General features: G+C 40.1%; 1 protein-coding gene and 1 pseudogene across 1 annotated transcript; both read left to right on the top strand.

The window, feature by feature from the left end:
• Window positions 1-753: 753 nt before the first annotated feature.
• Window positions 754-8560, top strand: LOC139480277 (G2/M phase-specific E3 ubiquitin-protein ligase-like). Its single transcript, XM_071263330.1, has 8 exons — window positions 754-783; window positions 3464-3789; window positions 4534-4714; window positions 5013-5130; window positions 5525-5742; window positions 6216-6413; window positions 6923-7091; window positions 8221-8560. The coding sequence occupies exons 2-8, from the start codon at window positions 3494-3496 to the stop codon at window positions 8526-8528; spliced, it is 1488 nt and encodes a 495-aa protein (XP_071119431.1). The 5' UTR covers window positions 754-783; window positions 3464-3493; the 3' UTR covers window positions 8529-8560.
• An 8116-nt stretch (window positions 8561-16676) lies between these two features.
• Window positions 16677-18918, top strand: LOC139480284 (uncharacterized; annotated as a pseudogene).
• The last annotated feature ends 1188 nt before the right edge of the window (window positions 18919-20106 follow it).

The raw sequence follows: 20106 nt of genomic DNA, 5'->3' as shown, positions 1-20106 counted from the left end.
CACTTGTAGGATCCAAAGGAAAATATGTCATGGCTCAAAAATATAAGTTGTCGTCTCATATTCCAGAGGTTGTTAAAGCACACAACAATTTTCAAATTCGAATGTTGAGAAATACATTCTACAACAATTTTGATGTGTGAATGTCTAAAATATTTAGTTCACCTAACCGAATCGGCCGTTTACATTATAATATTAAGGCAAATTTAACCAGTATTTGAACACCACGATAAACTCATCACGTATGGAGCTTTATAACTGGGCGCGAGAACAGAACGTGACGCTCTACCTGTTCACAAGCTGTCAATTCAATTCACTCTTTTGTTTCAGGTCGGCACAGCACATGGTTTGTCTTCAGAGCGAGATGAGTAGAATTGATTTTCAGTGTTGCAATTCAAAACCCATACCAAAATCAATTCCATACATTATACCGTGCCTGTCAATACATCAATATTTCAAATATCTTTCCAGGAAAAGCTCTAGCTTCTTTCTTTTTCTTTTCCTGGAACAGGCTCCAAAGTTTGATCACGTCACCTATAATGTTTGCTTTAGTCATGGTATTTCGTTTTGTTACCAGTGGAACGCTGTAGACAAGTTGTCATTGTGTACTAAACGTGGACGTGTTGTGTCTACAGCGATATACGGCAACAAGGAACGGTATACCAAGCAGTACTCTTTCCTGGAGGTCCCCGTTGTGTCACAGTGGCATACGGATACAGAATACTAGCAGTACTCGTCCCTGGAGTGTGTCTTGAGCGCCATACGAGGCAGTACTAATTCCTACAGGTACATAATGTGTCTACAGTGATCTGTACGAGGTAGTAAAAATTCCTACAGGTACATAATGTGTCTACAGTGATCTGTACGAGGTAGTACTAATTCCTACAGGTACATTATGTGTCTACAGTGATCTGTACGAGGTAGTTCTAATTCCTACAGGTACATTATGTGTCTACAGTGATCTGTACGAGGTAGTTCTAATTCCTACTGGTACATTATGTGTCTACAGTCATCTTTACGAGGTAGTACTAATTCCTACAGGCACATTACGTGTCAACAGTGATCTGTACGAGGTAGTTCTAATTCCTACTGGTACATTATGTGTCTACAGTCATCTTTCCGAGGTAGTACTAATTCCTACAGGCACATTATGTGTCTACAGTGATCTGTACGAGGTAGTACTAATTCCTACAGGTACATTATGTGTCTACAGTGATCTGAACGAGGTAGTACTAATTCCTACTGGTACATTATGTATCTACAGTGATGTGTTCGAGGTAGTACTAATTCCTACAGGTACATTATGTATCTACAGTGATCTGTACGAGGTAGTACTAATTCCTACAGGTACATTATGTGTCTACAGTGATCTGTACGAGGTAGTACTAATTCCTACAGGTACATTATGTGTCTACAGTCATCTTTACGAGATAGTAAAAATTCCTACAGGTACATTATGTGTCTACAGTGATCTGTACGAGGTAGTACTAATTCCTACAGGTACATTATGTGTCTACAGTCATCTTTACGAGGTAGTACTAATTCCTACTGGTACATTATGTATCTACAGTGATCTGTACGAGGTAGTACTAATTCCTACAGGTACATTATGTGTCTACAGTGATCTGTACGAGGTAGTTCTAATTCCTACAGGTACATTATGTGTCTACAGTGATGTGTTCGAGGTAGTACTAATTCCTACAGGTACATTATGTGTCTACAGTCATCTTTAAGAGGTAGTACTAATTCCTACAGGCACATTATGTGTCTACAGTGATCTGTACGAGGTAGTACTAATTCCTACAGGTACATTATGTATCTACAGTGATCTGTACGAGGTAGTATTAATTCCTACACGTACATTATGTGTCCACAGTGATCTTTACGAGGTAGTACTAATTCCTACTGGTACATTATGTGTCTACAGTGATCTGTACGAGGTAGTACTAATTCCTACAGGTACATAATGTGTCTACAGTGATCTGTACGAGGTAGTTCTAATTCCTACAGGTACATTATGTGTCTACAGTCATCTTTACGAGGTAGTACTAATTCCTACAGGTACATAATGTGTCTACAGTGATCTGTACGAGGTAGTACTAATTCCTACAGGTACATAATGTGTCTACAGTGATCTGTTCGAGGTAGTACTAATTCCTACAGGTACACAATGTGTTAAGATGAGAAGAAAAAGTCTACGCACGTACATTTAACGTAGCCGAATTGTGTGCAGAGTGAGATCCTTTTGAGGTCCTAAAGTTTTTACCTGTGTTACTGTGTACTAGAAACTTGTAATTTGAACTATTTCAAGGGGTTCATCTGGGCAACTCCGATGCGACCCTAGTTCCAAAAACTATTTGTGACCCACCATGAAAAAAAGGACCTAATGGTTGCTGGGATACAATTGTGCAAGGATGTCACAAAGACGTTTGAAGTCAACTTACATCAGTAAAGATCGCCATGTGTGCTGACTGTACAAACGTTTATTATATACGTCAGTGTGAAAGACTCAGTTGTCCTGAAGGTGAGACAAGTGATATTTTCATTGCAGTGAACTTAACACTTGAAATTTCACTGCAATGAACATAATACTTTGACTGAACTATTGTCATACAAGAGTTACTCCCCCCTAATTGTTTCCCTTTCCGTAAGCCCGTACACAAACTGTTGACGTCCCTTTAACGTTAGTTCCACGTTGACAAGGCAAAATAATAACAGATGGTCATACATGGGGTAATATCACTTCTTGTCGTTTGTTATTCTCTTGAAAATGTTTTCGTTATAAACTGTAATTTTTTTATTTAACTCGTCAATCGAAACTGTTCGTTTCGCAAAGAGCAATTTTGTTTATATTTGTAGCGTGTAGAATTACGTTTCAAGGTTTTACATTTGTAATGAAAAGATTTAATTTTCAGTAGACAACTACACAAAAAGCATATGATAAATAGGATATTCCACAAGTCTCGTGAAATATCATGTTTCTCTAACCTACTTCAAGGGATTCATCTGGGTATTTCCGATACGACCATAACTCCAAACATATTTGTGATCCAGCAGTAGAAAAGGGACCTTATGGTTGCTTGGATCCATTCATGCTATTACGTCATAAAGACGTTTTTTGTCAACGATCAGTGAAGATCGCCATGTGTACGGACTGTACAAACATATCTTATTTTTTTCTCGTTATTGCATAATGTAACACAAACATGAGTTCAAAAACCTTTCAGCATACGTTTACCTCGTTCATCAGACTTTATGCCAAAACACTGCAATTATTACATAAACAGTTAAAAGTCGGAAAATGAGTCCAAATGTTTGATGTCACCAACAAGGTCCCTTATTCCTGGTGGGTCACATTTGTTGTGGCCCCGTGCTGTCAACAGGATATGGTATTTACAATACGCAAACACACTCTGCTCTGGTTATGAGAACACAGTGTGTATATAAAGCCTTGTTTACATTACAGTGTTAAGCGTAACTAGGAGCAACGTGCATCATGAGTCCTGTGATGAAACAAAGATGTCCTGATTGTGGTAAGACTTTCAAAAACTTATCAAATGACAGAATCTGTCATAGTCGAGGTTCGGGAAAACATGCCGACAAACCTTCTATGGTTCAGATGCAAGTGTGCCCTGATTGTGGACGAGATTATGTGAACCTTGCAAATCACAAAAAATGTCATGGAAGAAGGTCCAGACGCAGGCAGACGTCTGATCCACCGCAGTCTGCTTCAAGGTCACCCGCGCAGCCACGGACCAACGTTGACTATCGTCAGAGGAACGCGTCTCAAAGGTAAGTTTATGTTTAACCACGTAAAGCCTTCACTGTTAAATATCGAAATATCTTACACTCGTCTAAGGCTGCGCAATTCGCTATACAGAGTTGCGTCCCTTGTGCACGCCAGAAACCCATGACCGTTGGTTTGAATCCCAAATAATGTTTCTAGGTAAGTCAGCACCATTTTCGTGCTCGTGGGTATCACCGAAGTGGTAAACATCTGAGATGGCTTTAGGCTTTCCTCCCACAATAACTGACACAGTTTCTCCCCATCTACAGAAACATAGAACTACAAAGGGACCAGATTAACGTGAAAGTAGGATACAAAACGTTCCCCAAGGGGCCACACCAGTAATAATAAGACAATTGGAGCTAACCTTAATTGACTTGAATTGCAAACACGCGAAAACTTGATTTGGAAACTTGTAGACATGTAAACCTGTAAAATACAAAAGCAAAATGACAAAATCTTTAAGAATTAGGTTGTCATGTGTGATATGAAACTTGTGTGCTCCCATACATACAAGCCAGACAGGTCCACCGCCAGATCTAGTGGATAGAGCGCCTTTCTTTAGTTAAATTACACAGTTTGACGAAACTATTCTTCACACCGCCTCCTTTAAACTGGTTTTCAGAGAAAGATCGCGAAGATCAATGAGTAAGAATAGAAGACTTTGATCATTAATCTTGACACGATCAATCCAATATCCTCTATGTCTGCTTTCTTGATTACACGATATTTACTTTTTTTATCAACAGAGATGAATCTGACACAAATGCGGCATCTACTGGTTCACCACGCAACATTGTCCGGGAGCATTGGAGTCGATGTAGGGAGTTTGGAGCTTGCCAAATTTCGGTCAACAGGGACGCCGTCTGGGGCAGAAGCATGGCCTTCTTCAAGGATGTTGCTGTATCGAACAAGGCTAAACAGTTGATGGTATGAACAGATTGTCCTGGTCCAGAACTACTTTACATATCCAAATTAGGATTGTTATAGTAAGTGTGTGACTGCAAAGTGAAATACCATAGCACATTTATTGTATGGTTAGGAGCGAGGTGGGGTCGTCTAGGTGTTAATGCATGCGCGTGTCACCTCGAAGGCCCGGGTTCGATTCCCAACATATATATGTACAATGCGTGAAGCCCTTCTGTTGTTCCTGCTGTCTCATTACTGGTATTTGCTAAGACCAACGTAAAACTATACTGTAGCATTGACAAGTGGGTTCTTGTGGTAGGTGGTTTTCACTGATTCCGAGGACAGGCATGAGGAAGGCGTCGACACCGGGGGACCAAGGCGAGAGTATCTACGGCTTCTGTTGCAGTCCATCGTCTCCGATAGCAAGATGCTGCACGGTCAGTAATGAGGGGGTTTGGGTTTCGGCAGTTTTGCAGTTATATCATTTGTCAGCTTGATGTGAGAGGAAAGATCCAAATCATTCAGGTCTTAGATGACCATAAGTTTCTACCACACAACTGGCGGCCACTCACTCCCATGTCCCCCGTCAGTACTTTCTCTAGTATTAGTATAATCTAACATGTAAAGTGTCAACTTTGTTTCGATGGGTTAAAAACTCAAATCGATTTCTTTTGTCCTTCGACGTGATAATGCTGACATCTTACTGAAAGCGGTGTAAAATCATACTCATTTGCAGACACATATTTTTGAATATGCACATGCATTGTAAGGAATATATAAAGATATGACTATATCTTACTTATTTCGATATATATTCATTGTTTGAATAAGGGGACGAAAACCAAGGATTTCTGATTCGACCCCACATATCTGCATATTGGAAGAATCACTTCCGGGTCATGGGTGTCATGCTGGCCACTATAATTGCTCAAGGCGGACAATCCCCCGCCATATTTGCCCCTCCCGTTGTTGATGCAATATTGGATATCGATCAGTCGCCATCTGTGGATTATGTGCCGAACAGACGTAAGAGAGAATCTTTGACAAAGGTATGAAGTTACTAATAGTGCTATCTTTGTCTATAATATTCCCAACTGTTTGACAGTCAAGTAGTATATCTATACATATGTAGAAACCAATTTCAGTTAAATGATGACGATAATAAAATCACTACATGTTGTCATGTGATGACTGTTAAGGACATGTAACTGAGAAATACTTACCCCGTCGGAATTCACGGATAGAAGTGACCCCAAATACCCTTGTCTTACGAGGCGGAGGGGAACTGGGGAGAGGGGACTGTGCATTTTGTTACAGATATATTTTCAGCCATTGCTTCAGTTCAAACATTTTTATCTCTGAAAAAGAATAGGCGAATACAGCCAACATCCGAGGCGACATCCGAGGCAAAATTATTTTGCTCAAATATTTCCTGGAACAGTTTATTAAAAAAATTATCCTAGTACTCTCCAAGAATATACAGTTGTTGGTCCCTAGTATTGTATTCTTCTCTTCATTACAGGTGTCGGAGGCTCGAGACGCGACGGAGCTGGAGGAAGCGCTACAGGAGTGTGACTGGAGATACGACTTAGATGGCATCCCCACTTATGTCACTATGGCCAATAGGGATGAGTTTCTCAATGGGTGTGTCCACCACTTTGTCATACTACAGAGCAAACCAATGATAGACCAGCTTATTCAAGGCCTGCGTCACTGCGGGGTGAGTACCCTACATGTCTTCTTCATGCCATAACTGTATATCATATTGGTAAAGAGGCCGTAACTGGCTGCACCTCGAGTAATCTTAAACATACAGGTATGGCATTGTCATAGGACTATGTTACACGATTAAATCGGAAGTACTTCCGGCGGAAGTCACTCTGTGGAGTGCGTATTGATATGTTGAACTGTAAATCTGTACAACGATGAGTAAAAGATGCAATCATTCCACCTGGCTCCGTCGAATTATTTCTGACAGGGCATTAAAATGGCGAAGACTTCTTTTTGTATTTGTTTGCTCTTGTCATCTCCTGAAGATATTAGGTTGGTCGAGTGGTTTAAGCATTCGCCCGTTACTCCGAACACCCGGGTTCGACGGATACACCATTGTTTGTTATTCCCGAGCCCTGGTGTGATATGGCTTCCATATTGCTAAAAGAGCAATAGAAGCATTTCCACTCACTTGTGACATACTAACAGTCTATTACTATATTTTTAATTGATTGTCAGATATTAGACCTCATTAGAAGACACAAGTTGCGAGATTTGCTGGAGTATAGATCGGACGTTGAAGTCACTTCCGAAAGGGTGATGGATCTGTTGAAACCAGTTTCCAGTTACCATGGATACGAACAGGCGATCTTTAACAACCTGCACCGATTCCTGCAGGCAGCTGAAGGTAAGGGTATAGCTGACTTGGATGGATATCCAAGAACCAATGTTTGATTACGTTTTGGGACAAATTAGTGAATGCTTTAATATTGGGATGAAATCAGATCGCTGAATTTCATTTACTTCAAGTAACTAACGTGTTTGTTCTTTCGGTGCCTATGTAAATTTAGCCGAATGATCCAAGGCATTAAAATGTTAATTATAAAAACTCGACTGCATATCTTTGATGGAATGTTATGATAGGAATTCTGTACTATTCACGGCTAGTGAGTTATTCCAAGGCTAGTTTTTTTGTGTATCACATCCCCGCGACAACGTAGCATTCGGCAGGGTAAGATTTACATTGCATCTATAATATTTTTAACTGAATCAATAATTCACTGAAAAATGTTAATTGAAATTAATTACTAACGGTGCGGTCAAGGAAGTGTATGACGTCATCTATTGATTGATGACGTCATTCCAGAGCGTCCACAATTCTTCTTCACACTCAGTTTACTTCAGAAGTACGATTAATACAAAAACAAGGAACAACATTTGTTTTCAATGTCGAATAACACTATATATGGTTGGTTTTTTTTATTTATGGGTGCTATTGGGTATACGATGTCCTGAATTGTAACATTTGACATGATATCCACGAAATCTGAAAAGTAAACTCTTGAGCGTAACCCTCACCCAAAAAGCAGTTCCCGCCATTCAGCGGCATTAATTCGAAATTCCATGTATAGTCTCAACAGTTTTAATCTTTGAGGGGTTTAAGGTACAATCTACTGTCCCAAGTTATACCTGTTCAGGGATAACTGAACTGCAAACGTATCGCAAACATATGAAAGTGGTAGCTTTGCGGAATTATGAAAGTGGTAACTTTGCGGAATTCCAAAGGGATAAGTTTGCGGAATCATAAGAGCGGTACGTGTGTAGAATGATAGAAGTGCTATGTTTGCTGGGGTATCGCGAACATTTCACGAAAAATACGTCAAAAAAGAGGTAAGTAATGTAAAGCGGTAGTGTATGTTAACATATGTATATTACATAACGACATTAGGTATATAGTATTGATAGTTTAATTCATGTCATGAAAGTTTTTAGTTGCATGCCACGATCTGTTTTCGTACATTACGCTTTTTCCCTAGGGGGCCGTTTGTGTGACGTCCTCCGGGAGAGCAGACGTTTGACCCGCAACCAGACCGAGTTCGCACGGAGTATGACTCCAGGTAGACTGCTGACGTTTGTGACCGGATGTAGTAGAGAGCCAGCTGGCGGGTTCACGCCCCGACCCAGCATTGTGTTTAACTACAGTAACACCTGGCGGCTGCCATCAGCCTCCACGTGCAGTAACCAGATCCAGCTCACAGTGCACCCCAACTTGCTGGGGTTCGAAAGCTTTTGTCATACGATGATGACGTCAATGATGAATGGAGAGACCTTTAGTACTGCCTGAGTTACGTGTAGTCATCATGTATCTTCTAATGGAAGATAAGAGGATAACAAGAACTAACTCATGTGATAAAATCCGGATTCAGCAGAAGTATAGAGTATCCTCAACTTTGTACTCCACTATCAAACACGACACAACTAAGATTTCACTCCTTGTACCAAGGACCTTTTTCACTAAACGTGGTGACTATGGATATAGTTACATCTCTGTCGTCCAAGGTTCGGGACCTCTTGTCAAAACTGAAAGCGAATGGCAGCAGAAACAAATATGTGAACTTCCTCATTGATAACATCTATGTAAAGTTTGGGGATAAAACATTTAGGTCTGAGTTAGGCTTCCCCATGGACAGTAATCTCCCCACCGTATGCTGATCTGTTTCTTTATGCATATGAACCGGAAGTTCTCCTCGGATTGGCGAAATGAAAACAAGTGAATTTAGTCAAGAAGTTAAACTTAAACTTCAGGATATCGATGATCTGATATCGTTCAATAATGGTCAAACAGCAAATTCCCTTCCACTGATTTACCCACTAGAAATAAGGGAGACCAGTGAGACCGCACTGTATCATATTTAGTATAACGATTCAGAGTGAAATCTTTTCACAAGACTGTATGACAAGAAAGATGACTTCAGTTTTCCAAAAGTCAACAATGTCGAGCAACACTCCAGCAGCACAGGTCTTTGGTGTCTACTTTAGTCAATTATTGAGATACAGTCCAACATGTTGCTTCTGTAACAGTGCTAAAATTTCTATATCTTATTCAACTTTTTGTGAAATTCGCCTTCAATTCATAAATTGTCAGTTAACCATTTAAGACCTGTTGGTACATACTAGCGATACAAAATTGTATAACAACATCTGGCACTTAAGATTTACGCCTCCACCATCAGGTCGGTGGGCACAACTTTAATTACATGTTGAATAACAACTGGTAGTGGTCAGCGAGTTTGGCACTTACCAGTGTACCGTTATCAGCTATTTAGCGGCAACTGACCAAACTAGAAAATTGAAAACGCGAAACCAAACACGAGCTGAGTGATTCTATCGGTATTTATAATCTTCTATTACTCAACTTTCCAAACTGACCGTCTGCTTTGGCTATTAACAGACCAAAACCATCATACAAAATTGTATAACATGTCCAGTCTTTATTAGTCCAAAGTCTCAAATTTCAAACTGGACATGCACGTGTAGACTTGCCTTCAGATTAACAAAGGAGGTCTCAGGTATAAATATAGGGGGAAATCGACTGTTAGTCATTCCTGCTTTGCCTGAGAACCACTCTCTGTTTGTCTTTGAAGGTAAGTCACTTTTACTTGTTACTTTGCCATTTAGGTTAAACTTTGCTTAAAATTGTCTTTAATTTTGTATGAATATCTTGCTTGAACAATAAACTTATATTCTATGTATTCGAAATGCCGTTCGAATGTAAGCTGCATATTATTCAAGTATTACCGACACAAATTAACTACAGTAATTTATATGCGTGCGTCTCATGTAGAAATATTACTATTTCACAATCAGCGCTCGTATCCCACATGTTTATTTATTGGTTTAAAACTACTAGGCAAATGATTATTAATCACAGGTGTCGTGGATGCTTTATAATTATCATGTTTCAATGTTAAAAGTTTGCATTATAATAATGTATGAATTATTTGTCCGTGTATCGGTAGGACCAGTATTCATATGTATGTCGTGTTATTTACCTTATTGTATGTTGTATCGTTAGTAGAGTGGTTTTATAATGCAACAACGTTAAATGCGTCAATATGCATTAACATGATCCAGTTACTCAATATAACTTACGTTATGTATTTTTATTTGCGTTCTTATGCCTGATAAATACGGTTCTAGAATATAACTTATGTCCGATGTTCATGCATCAAATATATTCTTTATATACAAAACCAAATCAGTGCAAGTACAGCAACATATATTATTCTTATCTGTAGCCCAAAGTATATTTCTTATTAGGTAACTACTTTGTGAGGGCATATCACTAGACTACAATACTTGAACGTAGCTTTTTGCTCTAGATAAATGCACGCAAATTAAGCAATGCCTAATACATTTATGTTTTCCATTCGGTAAGATGAATGGACGCTGTATAGAATATCTCAGATACTATACTTTTAGCATAATTTGGACACTACAGATAGCGTAGTAGTTTTATGTTGTAGAATAGTTATAATGAAACAGGCTTTCCTATAGCAGTGTTTATATCCATTCCTAAATTACAGTTCACAAGCAATTTCTCTGTTTGGCGAAATCTCAAATAAGGTTCATAAACATTCACAATAGAATATACGTTCACTAATAATCAGTTTTAATTCATACATATTTCGAGTTTCAAGTACGGTATTCATTCATGTGTGATTTGTGTAAGCTCGGCCTGCATAGCGCGGCATGCACAGGCGGCACCGCTCATTGTTATATAACGGCGCACTCACCAGCGCTTGGCACCAAGCCAAAGGTCATCAGTGGCTGTGACAAGAGCATCCTCCTCCTCATCATCATCATCATCACCACCATCAATCTCATCTTCCTCTGCTGAAGCTGATTGGAGTGAAATGGCAGCTCCACATGTCAAACTATGGCCGTTCACTGGGCAAGAAGAGGTGGCAGGATTTTCAAGATTTTGTTGCATTGTTCAATTACAATGCTGACAAACAATGTCGCCTATTTCCATTCTATTTAGAAGCAGTGGCCAAGGTCTGGCACCAGGACTTGGCTGAAGAAACAAAGAGGGACGCCAAACTGCTGGAAGCAGCCTTCAAATCAAGGCTTTGGAGGCCAAAGGCTTTCGACGTGATGAGACAATTCAGATGAGACAATTCCTGGTTTCATCTGCAGAGTCCAGAAGGCCAGTGGCTGTCAATGGACTTTGACAAAGCATCAGACAGTGGGTTGTCAACAAAGAACCCTGTACCTTAGAAGAAGTCCGACACCATGCTGTGCTGGCTGAGAAGTCTCAGACAGGGTCCAAGGCATCAGATGTCAACATGACGGCCAAGGTAGAGCAACTGTCTGATTTAGTTGCAACTCTGATAACTAGATCAGAAGCCCCTACCGTTGAAGTTGCAGCTGTGCCAGCAGCCAAGCATCAGCAACAACACCATCAACAACAACAACAACAGCAACAACGATTCCAGTCGTTACCAGGGCAACATCACCCTCAACAACAACTTTCACAAAGATGAGGCCATTTTTCAAGTCAGCAGTCCTTGTTGCCACCATCCTCCCCACAACAAGGCTACCAACAGCAGTCCCGGAACAACTTCTACCAGAGGCGTCCTTCCTACCAGCAACATGGCTGGCACAAACAGCAACCACAGAACAATTACTACCAGAGTCCACAGCAGAGGTGCCGGGGATGTGGTATGTACTGTTCAGATCGATTTTCCTGCCCACACTTTAATACTATATGTACATATTGCAACATAGTAGGACACCACTCCAAAGTTTGCATGAGGGCACATCATTCACAGAATGGAGGTCCTAGACAATGAGGACTCGCGCCTGATTCTCAGACCTCTGAGGTCAGGCACAAGAAACCATTGGTCTCACTCGTGGCTCCCTTGCTAAAGAACACTGTTCTGGTCAGGGTGAAGCAAACAAAGACAACAGCACTTGTTGACACAGGAGCTAGTGTATCCTATGTGAACATGAGCTTCCTCAAGAGGGTAGGTTATACCAATCAAAATCTGCACTTGTCGGATCTGTCTGAAATAGTTGGCATAGGTGGTGAAACACACAAAGTGCTAGGCTCCATTACCTTAGAAATCACAATTGGTCATCTCACCTTTTCTCAGCTCTGCTACGTTTTTGAAAAACTTCATCATTCCCTTATCTTAGGCATGGACTTTCTTGAACCAAACAAAGCCATTGTTTCCTTAGCAGACAAAAGTCTTATCATTCAAGAAGGTCTTCTCTCAGTACCATTGATAGAAACTAGTGCAGACTACGCTAGATGTAAGAAGCCAGTTGTCATTCCACCTCATTGTCAAGTTGACATTCCTGTCCATATTTCCCGTTGTAGGCCAGGCACAGTTCTCCTTTTAGAACCAGTTCCTGAACTCTCTAGAACTAACATTCAAGGTGGTAGATGTCTGGTCACCAATTCCAAAAAGGCAGTTTACATGCGGTTGCTAAATCCTAGTGACTTAAAAATTCATTTGAATAGACAACGTGTACTTGCCCTTGCATCAGAAGTTGATCCTTTAAGTGTTTCTATTCTCCCGGATACACCCGACTCAAATGATAGGTCACCTCAGGAACACTTTAGGTCATCCACACATACTCCCAGGTCACACGAAGACAACTTTCAATCCCCTCCCTGCACACAAACACTGCCTCCTGACCTCAAATTTGATCTTTCAGAATCAGACCTCACATTTGACCAAAAACAACAACTCCTTACCTTTCTCAAATCACAACATTCTGCCTTTGCTCAAAACTGGTCTGAGTTAGGTAAGACACATCTACACAAACATAAAATAGAGACAGGTGATGCTAGACCAGTTAGGTTTCCCTTTTACAGACAAAGTGCTGAGGTTAGGAAAGAATGTTCATGCCAAATTAAAGAAATGCTAGATGCCAAAATCATTCGACCCAGTTCTTCTGAATGGCACTCTCCTGTAGTAATGGTAAAAAAGAAAGACAACACCTATCGTTTTGCTGTAGATTATAGGCGTCTTAATGCTGTCACAAAACCTATACTTTTTCCCCTAAATGGGTTTGAAGATGTTGTTGATGCAGTTGGTGAAAGTCATGCTAAAGTCTTTAGTGTCCTTGATTGTGCTAGTGGGTTTTGGCAAATTCCACTGCATGCAGCTACAAAACATAAATCAGCGTTCATTACGCCCGATGGTGTTTTTGAATGGAATCGTCTCCCTTTTGGCTTGAAAAACGCTCCAATGGCATTCCAAAACACAATTTCTGAAGCCCTAAAAGAGATGAATTGGAAATATATCCTAATATATGTTGACGATATTATCGTCTTTTCTAAATCATTTTCTGAACATTTAACACATTTGAAATGCGTTTTCGAAAAGATCAAACAAGCAGGCTTGACCCTCAAACCCAGCAAATGCAAGTTTGCAGCAAAACAAGTTCAGTATCTTGGGCACATCTTCAACAAAAATGGCATTGAAGTGGACAAATCTAAAATAGAAGCAGTCATGCAAATTCCCCAACCAAAGAATGTCCATGATGTTCGCCACTTTCTCGGTCTTTGCAGCTATTACAGGAAATTTGTTCCAAATTTCTCAGGCATAGCATCACCTCTCTATGAAACTCTAAAGAAAGATGTAAAGTTTTCTTGGACAGACAATTGTCAAAAAGCCTTTACTACACTAAAACAAGCTTTAACATCTGCTCCAGTCCTTGCATATCCAGACCCTACCAAACCTTTTATTCTCACAAACCTTATGCTTCACAAACATCACTAGGCTATATTCTAGGTCAGAAAGGCTCAGATGGTAAAGAGCATGTCATCTGTTATGGCGGCAGGTCACTTCATTCCACAGAAAGAAATTGGGGTGTTACACAACTAGAATGTTTGGCAGTTGTAGAAGGGATCAAGTTATTTAGAGTGTATTTGGCTGGGAACAAATTCCAAGTTTACACAGACCACAAAGCTCTCACATGGCTAAAAAGTGTTAAACATGAAACTGGTCGTCTTGGACGACGGTCTATTATGCTCCAAGATTATGATTTCGAAATTGTGCACAAACCTGGGAAAGCCAATACAAATGCAGATGCATTATCTCGAACTAAATACCCTGAACCTAAAACTGCACCAGTTACAGATGACATACCTTCACCACCCTTACCATCTCAACAGACATATGCACAAGTAGTTGCATGTCGTGCCCCTCCTATACACAAAACTATACCCACCCCAAACTCCTCCTCCATGTCAACCTCCAGAGAGACTTATCAGGATGTGTATAGCAAAAGGCCTCTGACCTCCCAAGTCACATCCACATTATCCCCTCTACCATCTGATCCCTCATCTCATTCAGACCTGTCCTCAGACCCTCCAGTTCCATTAGCTGTTGATTTCTACTATGCTAACGAAACTGTTGCATCTGGTCCCACTGTAATGTTTGCAGGCTATGACATTGATGATGAGCACTTTGATGAACAGCAATACAATTCTCCAGACCTACGACCAATCATTGATTACCTTTCAAATGGTGAAATCCCTCCCAGTTACACTGATGCCCAAGTCAAAGGTCTTGTCGTTCATTCACAGGAATATGTCATTAAAGACAACATCATCTATCATTTGTATCAGCCCAAATCCAGGGGTTCAAAGACCCACAGACCTCCACAAATCACTCAAGTTGTTGTCCCCCTTAGCAAACGTAAGGACCTGCTTTATACTTATCATGATTCCAAAGTAGGTGGCTGTCATCTTGGAAGAGATTCCACTTTTAAGGCTCTCATTTCCAAATATCACTGGCCTGGCATGTACCAAGACATTGAAAACTACATTAAGTCCTGTGAAGTGTGTCAGAAGATTAAGTCCCAGTCCCATGGTAGACATGCTCCTATGGTTCCAATGCCAATTTGAAATACATTCTCTCGTCTCCACATAGACATCTTAGGTCCACTGCCTGAAACTAAAGATGGTTTCAAATATGTTCTACTTGTAGTTGATTCCTTTACTCGTTGGACTGAAGGCTTTGCAATAAAAACTCAGGATACTGAGGATACTGAGGTTGCTAATGTTCTCTTTAATCAGGTCATTACTCGCTTTGGTGCCCCAAAAACCCTTCTTTCCGACAGAGGTCGTCAGTTCACATCAAAGCTTGTCAATGCTCTTTGAGAACTACTTGAAATTAAGCATCATCTGACCTCCTCATATCACCCCGAGACAAATGGCATGTGTGAGAGACACAACAGGACTCTTCAACAAGCCCTTAGAGCTTATTGTCCTCAAGATCAGTCCAACTGGGCAGACCTCATTCCATGTGGAATGATGGCAATGCGAAGGACACCATGTGCCTCTACAGGGTACACACCATTTTACCTGATCTTTGGCAGAGAGATGCATCTCCCCATTGACACTGCCCTTCTTCCCCAACCAACTCTTGGCAAAACTGCAGAAAGTCATCTTAAATCTCTTCTTGAGAATCTAAAGATAGCAAAAGCAATTGCCAAAGATAAAATGGAAATTTCTCAGGATGTCAACAAAGAAAGCACAAACCTCAAAGCAAAAGAACCATCATATGCTGTAGGTGATCTTGTATTATTGCAGAATTCACATGTTCTCCCAGGCCAGTCCCCAAAACTTGTCGTAAAATGGTTAGGTCCCTACACTATCCTAGAATTAGGTCCAAATCACACATACAAAGTTCAAAACACAGAAACGAACAAACCACACAAAGCCTTCATGCATGCAAACAGATTGAAACCTCACATTGCCCGCACACATCCCAACAATAGACTCCCAGATCATGTCCAAAACCCGAGATGTCAAACTCCAGTTCCAAGCAGATGTTGAGGCACATCCAGACACACAGATGGTCCAGTCACAGCCATATATATCTGATCAAGGCAGTACACCATCTACATCTCAGTCAGGTACCGGCTTCTCACAGCAGCCAGACACATCTCAAGATGACCAAACATATCCTGTTGACAAGATTCTCGAATGCAAAGTTGTCAATGGCTCCAAACACTATCACATTAAATGGTTAGGTTACTCCGAAACCACATGGGAACCATCCTGCAATCTCAGTCAGGACCTAATCCAACACTTCCATAGATCTAGAACCATGTCCGGAAAAAGGCGCAAAAATGGGCGAAAATACTTTAAATAATACACCAAGGTTTCATCAGCTCCCACCTATCTTTGAGAAGTTTCTAACTGTTGCCTTAGATGATGAATGACCACCCCTTCTTACAGTTACGTCGTTTCTGTGTCTCAATAGTGGTAGGTTGTTCAGATGTTGCTGGCCAGAACATCATGCTCAACCAGGTCATCTCATCTAATGGTCACATGTTCTCTTTCGTTTCTCTAAGGTTCATCATGGAGTCTGATTATCCTGTGTCTGCTCTCGTTTAGCGCCCCTTCTGTCCTCCGGTCCAGTTCAAAGTCTTAACTATGGGGTTGTGTTTCAACCATCATCTCAAATCAATTTTGCCACAGATTACTGGATACACACATACGAGGTGAAGCTTCCACATGTACCAGGCATCCCAACCATGAGTGGATGTCTTCACAGTAACAGAACCTGTGTCCTACTTCACCAAATTCAAATGCATCTAAATGTAATTAAAACTAGATGCGTTGCCCAGCTAAATGAAACTAGACAACAAATTATTAAGCTAATTCCAGCATCAAAAATACCTTCATCATCTAGATCTAAACGCGCTATTCTTAGTTTTGTCGGGTCTCTCTCTAAAACATTGTTTGGTACTGCTACTACCAGTGATGTAAACCTTCTCGCCAAACATATTAATGCTCTCACAAGACATGATATAAACCTTGCAAACACCATCCAACAACACTCTGCCCATCTCTCTTCCTTTATGAAGCTTGTCGACTCTAGATTTAAGAATGCACTTAAAGGTGTCAAAGCTAATCATGATGCAATTACATTTTCAGCTATTGCTATGGAAAACAATGTCAAAACAATCCAGTCTACATTTACTGCTCTTACCGGCCTTTTGATTGATCAAATCCAACATGCTTCCATTATAGAACACCAGTTGGAAGAACTAAAGTTAGGAATCTTAGACTTAGCCAAAAATAAGTTATCACCATTGCTGGTAGCAACAGAAATTTTAGAACAAACAATTCATCACCTGTCCGCAGTTTTATCTTATAAATATCCCTACATATTATTATTCCCATGCTAAATTTATCTTTGTCCGTACTAAGTCCCATATCTATATCTCACTTAAATTTCCACTCTCTTCACTGGCTAAACCCCTCCAAATGTATAAAGTTATCTCTTTACATTTGCCAATCAATAGCACTTCACCACATTCTACCCAATTGTTAGACACTCCTACCTATTTTGCGTTGTCTGCTGATTCCCAGCACCATATCAATATTGATAGCTCAATGCTTGCCCTCTGTACAGGTGATGAATCTCATTTGCTATATCCAGTTAGGCTTTCTCTCAATTCCATTACTAAATCTTCTTGTCTTTTGGCACTCTTTCAAAAAAATAATCAGCAAGTTAAGGCACTTTGTAACTTCCGCTATGTAACCAGACCTCAACCGCCTACACTCATCTCTGTTGGTTCTTCAAATGTTTTTGTCTACAGAGTTCCATTCCTGACCCTTACTTGTCCTGGCACTCACCGTGTGATTCCTGGTTGTCAATTTTGTCTTATTGCAACTCCCTGCTATTGCTCTCTCTCAACTGAAGATATATTTTACCCAGCCTCCTTTCAGTTCTTGTTGAAATTCCACCTCCCACATCTCCCATCTCCATCCTGTCAATCTAGCCTCACTACAACATTTCTTTGATGACTCTGCCCTCTCCAGTATACCTGGGGGTACCAATTTTAGAAAATCAATTGATTTCACAATTCCATAATTTAATATATTTTCCCATGCCATTTCCAATGTTTTGCCTAATGACAATCAAGCTCACCTCAGTTTAAACGTGTTGCAGAGAGTGCTAAAAAGGATCAAACAATCTTTCAAACAATTGCTGAGCCACTGCTTGATGGTCAAATCAGTCTTCCTCCAAGTTCCTGGCTTGATACGAATGCTATTCTAGCCTTAAGCGCCTCAATTGCATCAGCTGTGTTTATAATTTTGATTGTTTGGATGTTTTTCAAAATTCGAACTCTATCTGCAGCACTCATGTCAGTCACTCGCGTTGTCCCCACTAAAGCAGTGCAACCACCAGCTCATAATTAAAATGATCATGCCACTACTAGTACTCCACGCAAGGACTTTGTCATCACAGATCTTGCTGACTACCATGTCTCAATCCTTCTCGGTTTTATCACACTTTTAATTGCCTCCATCTTGCTTATACTCATCTTTCAGCGCCGTTCAGGACATCAAAATGGCTTGTTTTAGAACTTACTACCGGTCCTGAATGCGTCACTGTCCCTTTTTGTCTTTGACTCTATGCCCTGCCTACTGGGACATCCAGGCCCCATATGCAGTAGACAACCTTTGTGTTTCGGGATACATCTTTCCCACTCTGTCAGTTGATTGGACAGGCTTCATAGTAACAAATAAACTTACTAGCACATCCCTTACCGTTCCCTCAACCATTCAGATATCATTCTTTACAGCTCAAAAGCTGCAGCGACTCTTTAAACAGCCATTCACTGCCTATGTCCTTCTAGTTCATAATGGATATTATAAGGTAGTGGATCCGACATCACTTCTACCTCAATTTTAGTTGTTGCAATATGTATTTCTATAGTTATTGAATGTACATATTAGATTTGGGCTTTCTGAACAGTACGTATCATTGTTGTCATGTTCTTGGATGTGATCATATCTTATGCTTGTACACTTAGACTTTAACTACCATTATTTTACCTGATGTTACTTCAAGCTTTTGAGGTCAAAAGCTCCACGACGCCCAGGGATATTGTAACAGTGCTAAAATTTCTATATTTTATTCAACTTTTTGTGAAATTCGCCTTCAATTCATAAATTGTCCGTTAACCATTTAAGACCTGTCGGTACATACTAGCGATACAAAATTGTATAACAACATCTGGCACTTAAGATTTACGCTGCCACAATCAGGTCGGTGGGCGAAACTTTAATTACATGTTGAATAACAACTGGTAGTGGTCAGCGTGTTTGGCACTGACCAGTGTACCGTTATCAGCTATTTAGCGGCAACTGACCAAACTAGAAAATTGAAAACGCGAAACCAAACACGAGCTGAGTGATTCTATCTATGTCCAGTCTTTATTAGTCCAAAGTCTCAAATTTCAAACTGGACATGCACGTGTAGACTTGCCTTCAGATTAACAAAGGAGGTCTCAGGTATAAATATAGGGGAAAATCGACTGTTAGTCATTCCTGCTTTGCCTGAGAACCTCTCTCTGTTTGTCTTTGAAGGTAAGTCACTTTTACTTGTTACTTTGCCATTTAGGTTAAACTTTGCTTTAAATTGTCTTTAATTTTGTATGAATATCTTGCTTGAACAATGAACTTATATTCTATGTATTCGAAATGCTGTTCGAATGTAAGCTGCATATTATTCAAGTATTACCGACACAAATTAACTACAGTAATTTATATGCGTGCGTCTCATGTAGAAATATTACTATTTCACAATCAGCGCTCGGATCCCACATGTTTATTTATTGGTCTAAAACTACTAGGCAAATGATTATTAATCACAGGTGTCGTGGATGCTTTATAATTATCATGTTTCAATGTTAAAAGTTTGCATTATAATAATGTATGAATTATTTGTCCGTGTATCGGTAGGACCAGTATTCATATGTATGTCGTGTTATTTACCTTATTGTATGTTGTATCGTTACTAGAGTGGTTTTATTATGCAACAACGTTAAATGCATCAATATGCATTAACATGATCCAGTTACTCGATATAATTTACGTT

The sequence above is a fragment of the Haliotis cracherodii genome, unplaced genomic scaffold (assembly GCF_022045235.1).
Source record: "Haliotis cracherodii isolate W230 unplaced genomic scaffold, xgHalCrac1.p SCAF_4, whole genome shotgun sequence".
In the NCBI taxonomy this organism is placed as follows: domain Eukaryota; kingdom Metazoa; phylum Mollusca; class Gastropoda; order Lepetellida; family Haliotidae; genus Haliotis; species Haliotis cracherodii.
Note: the sequence above shows the minus strand (reverse complement) of the source record. Positions and strands in the feature narration are given on the sequence as shown.

Excerpts from the sequence above, each read along its gene's own strand:
- LOC139480277 (XM_071263330.1), top strand. The coding sequence starts at position 3,494 with ATGAGTCCTGTGATGAAACAAAGATGTCCTGATTGTGGTAAGACTTTC. Across the intron at positions 4,715-5,012 it reads ACAAGGCTAAACAGTTGATG|GTGGTTTTCACTGATTCCGA; the intron begins GTATGAACAGAT and ends TTCTTGTGGTAG. Across the intron at positions 7,092-8,220 it reads ATTCCTGCAGGCAGCTGAAG|GGGGCCGTTTGTGTGACGTC; the intron begins GTAAGGGTATAG and ends CTTTTTCCCTAG.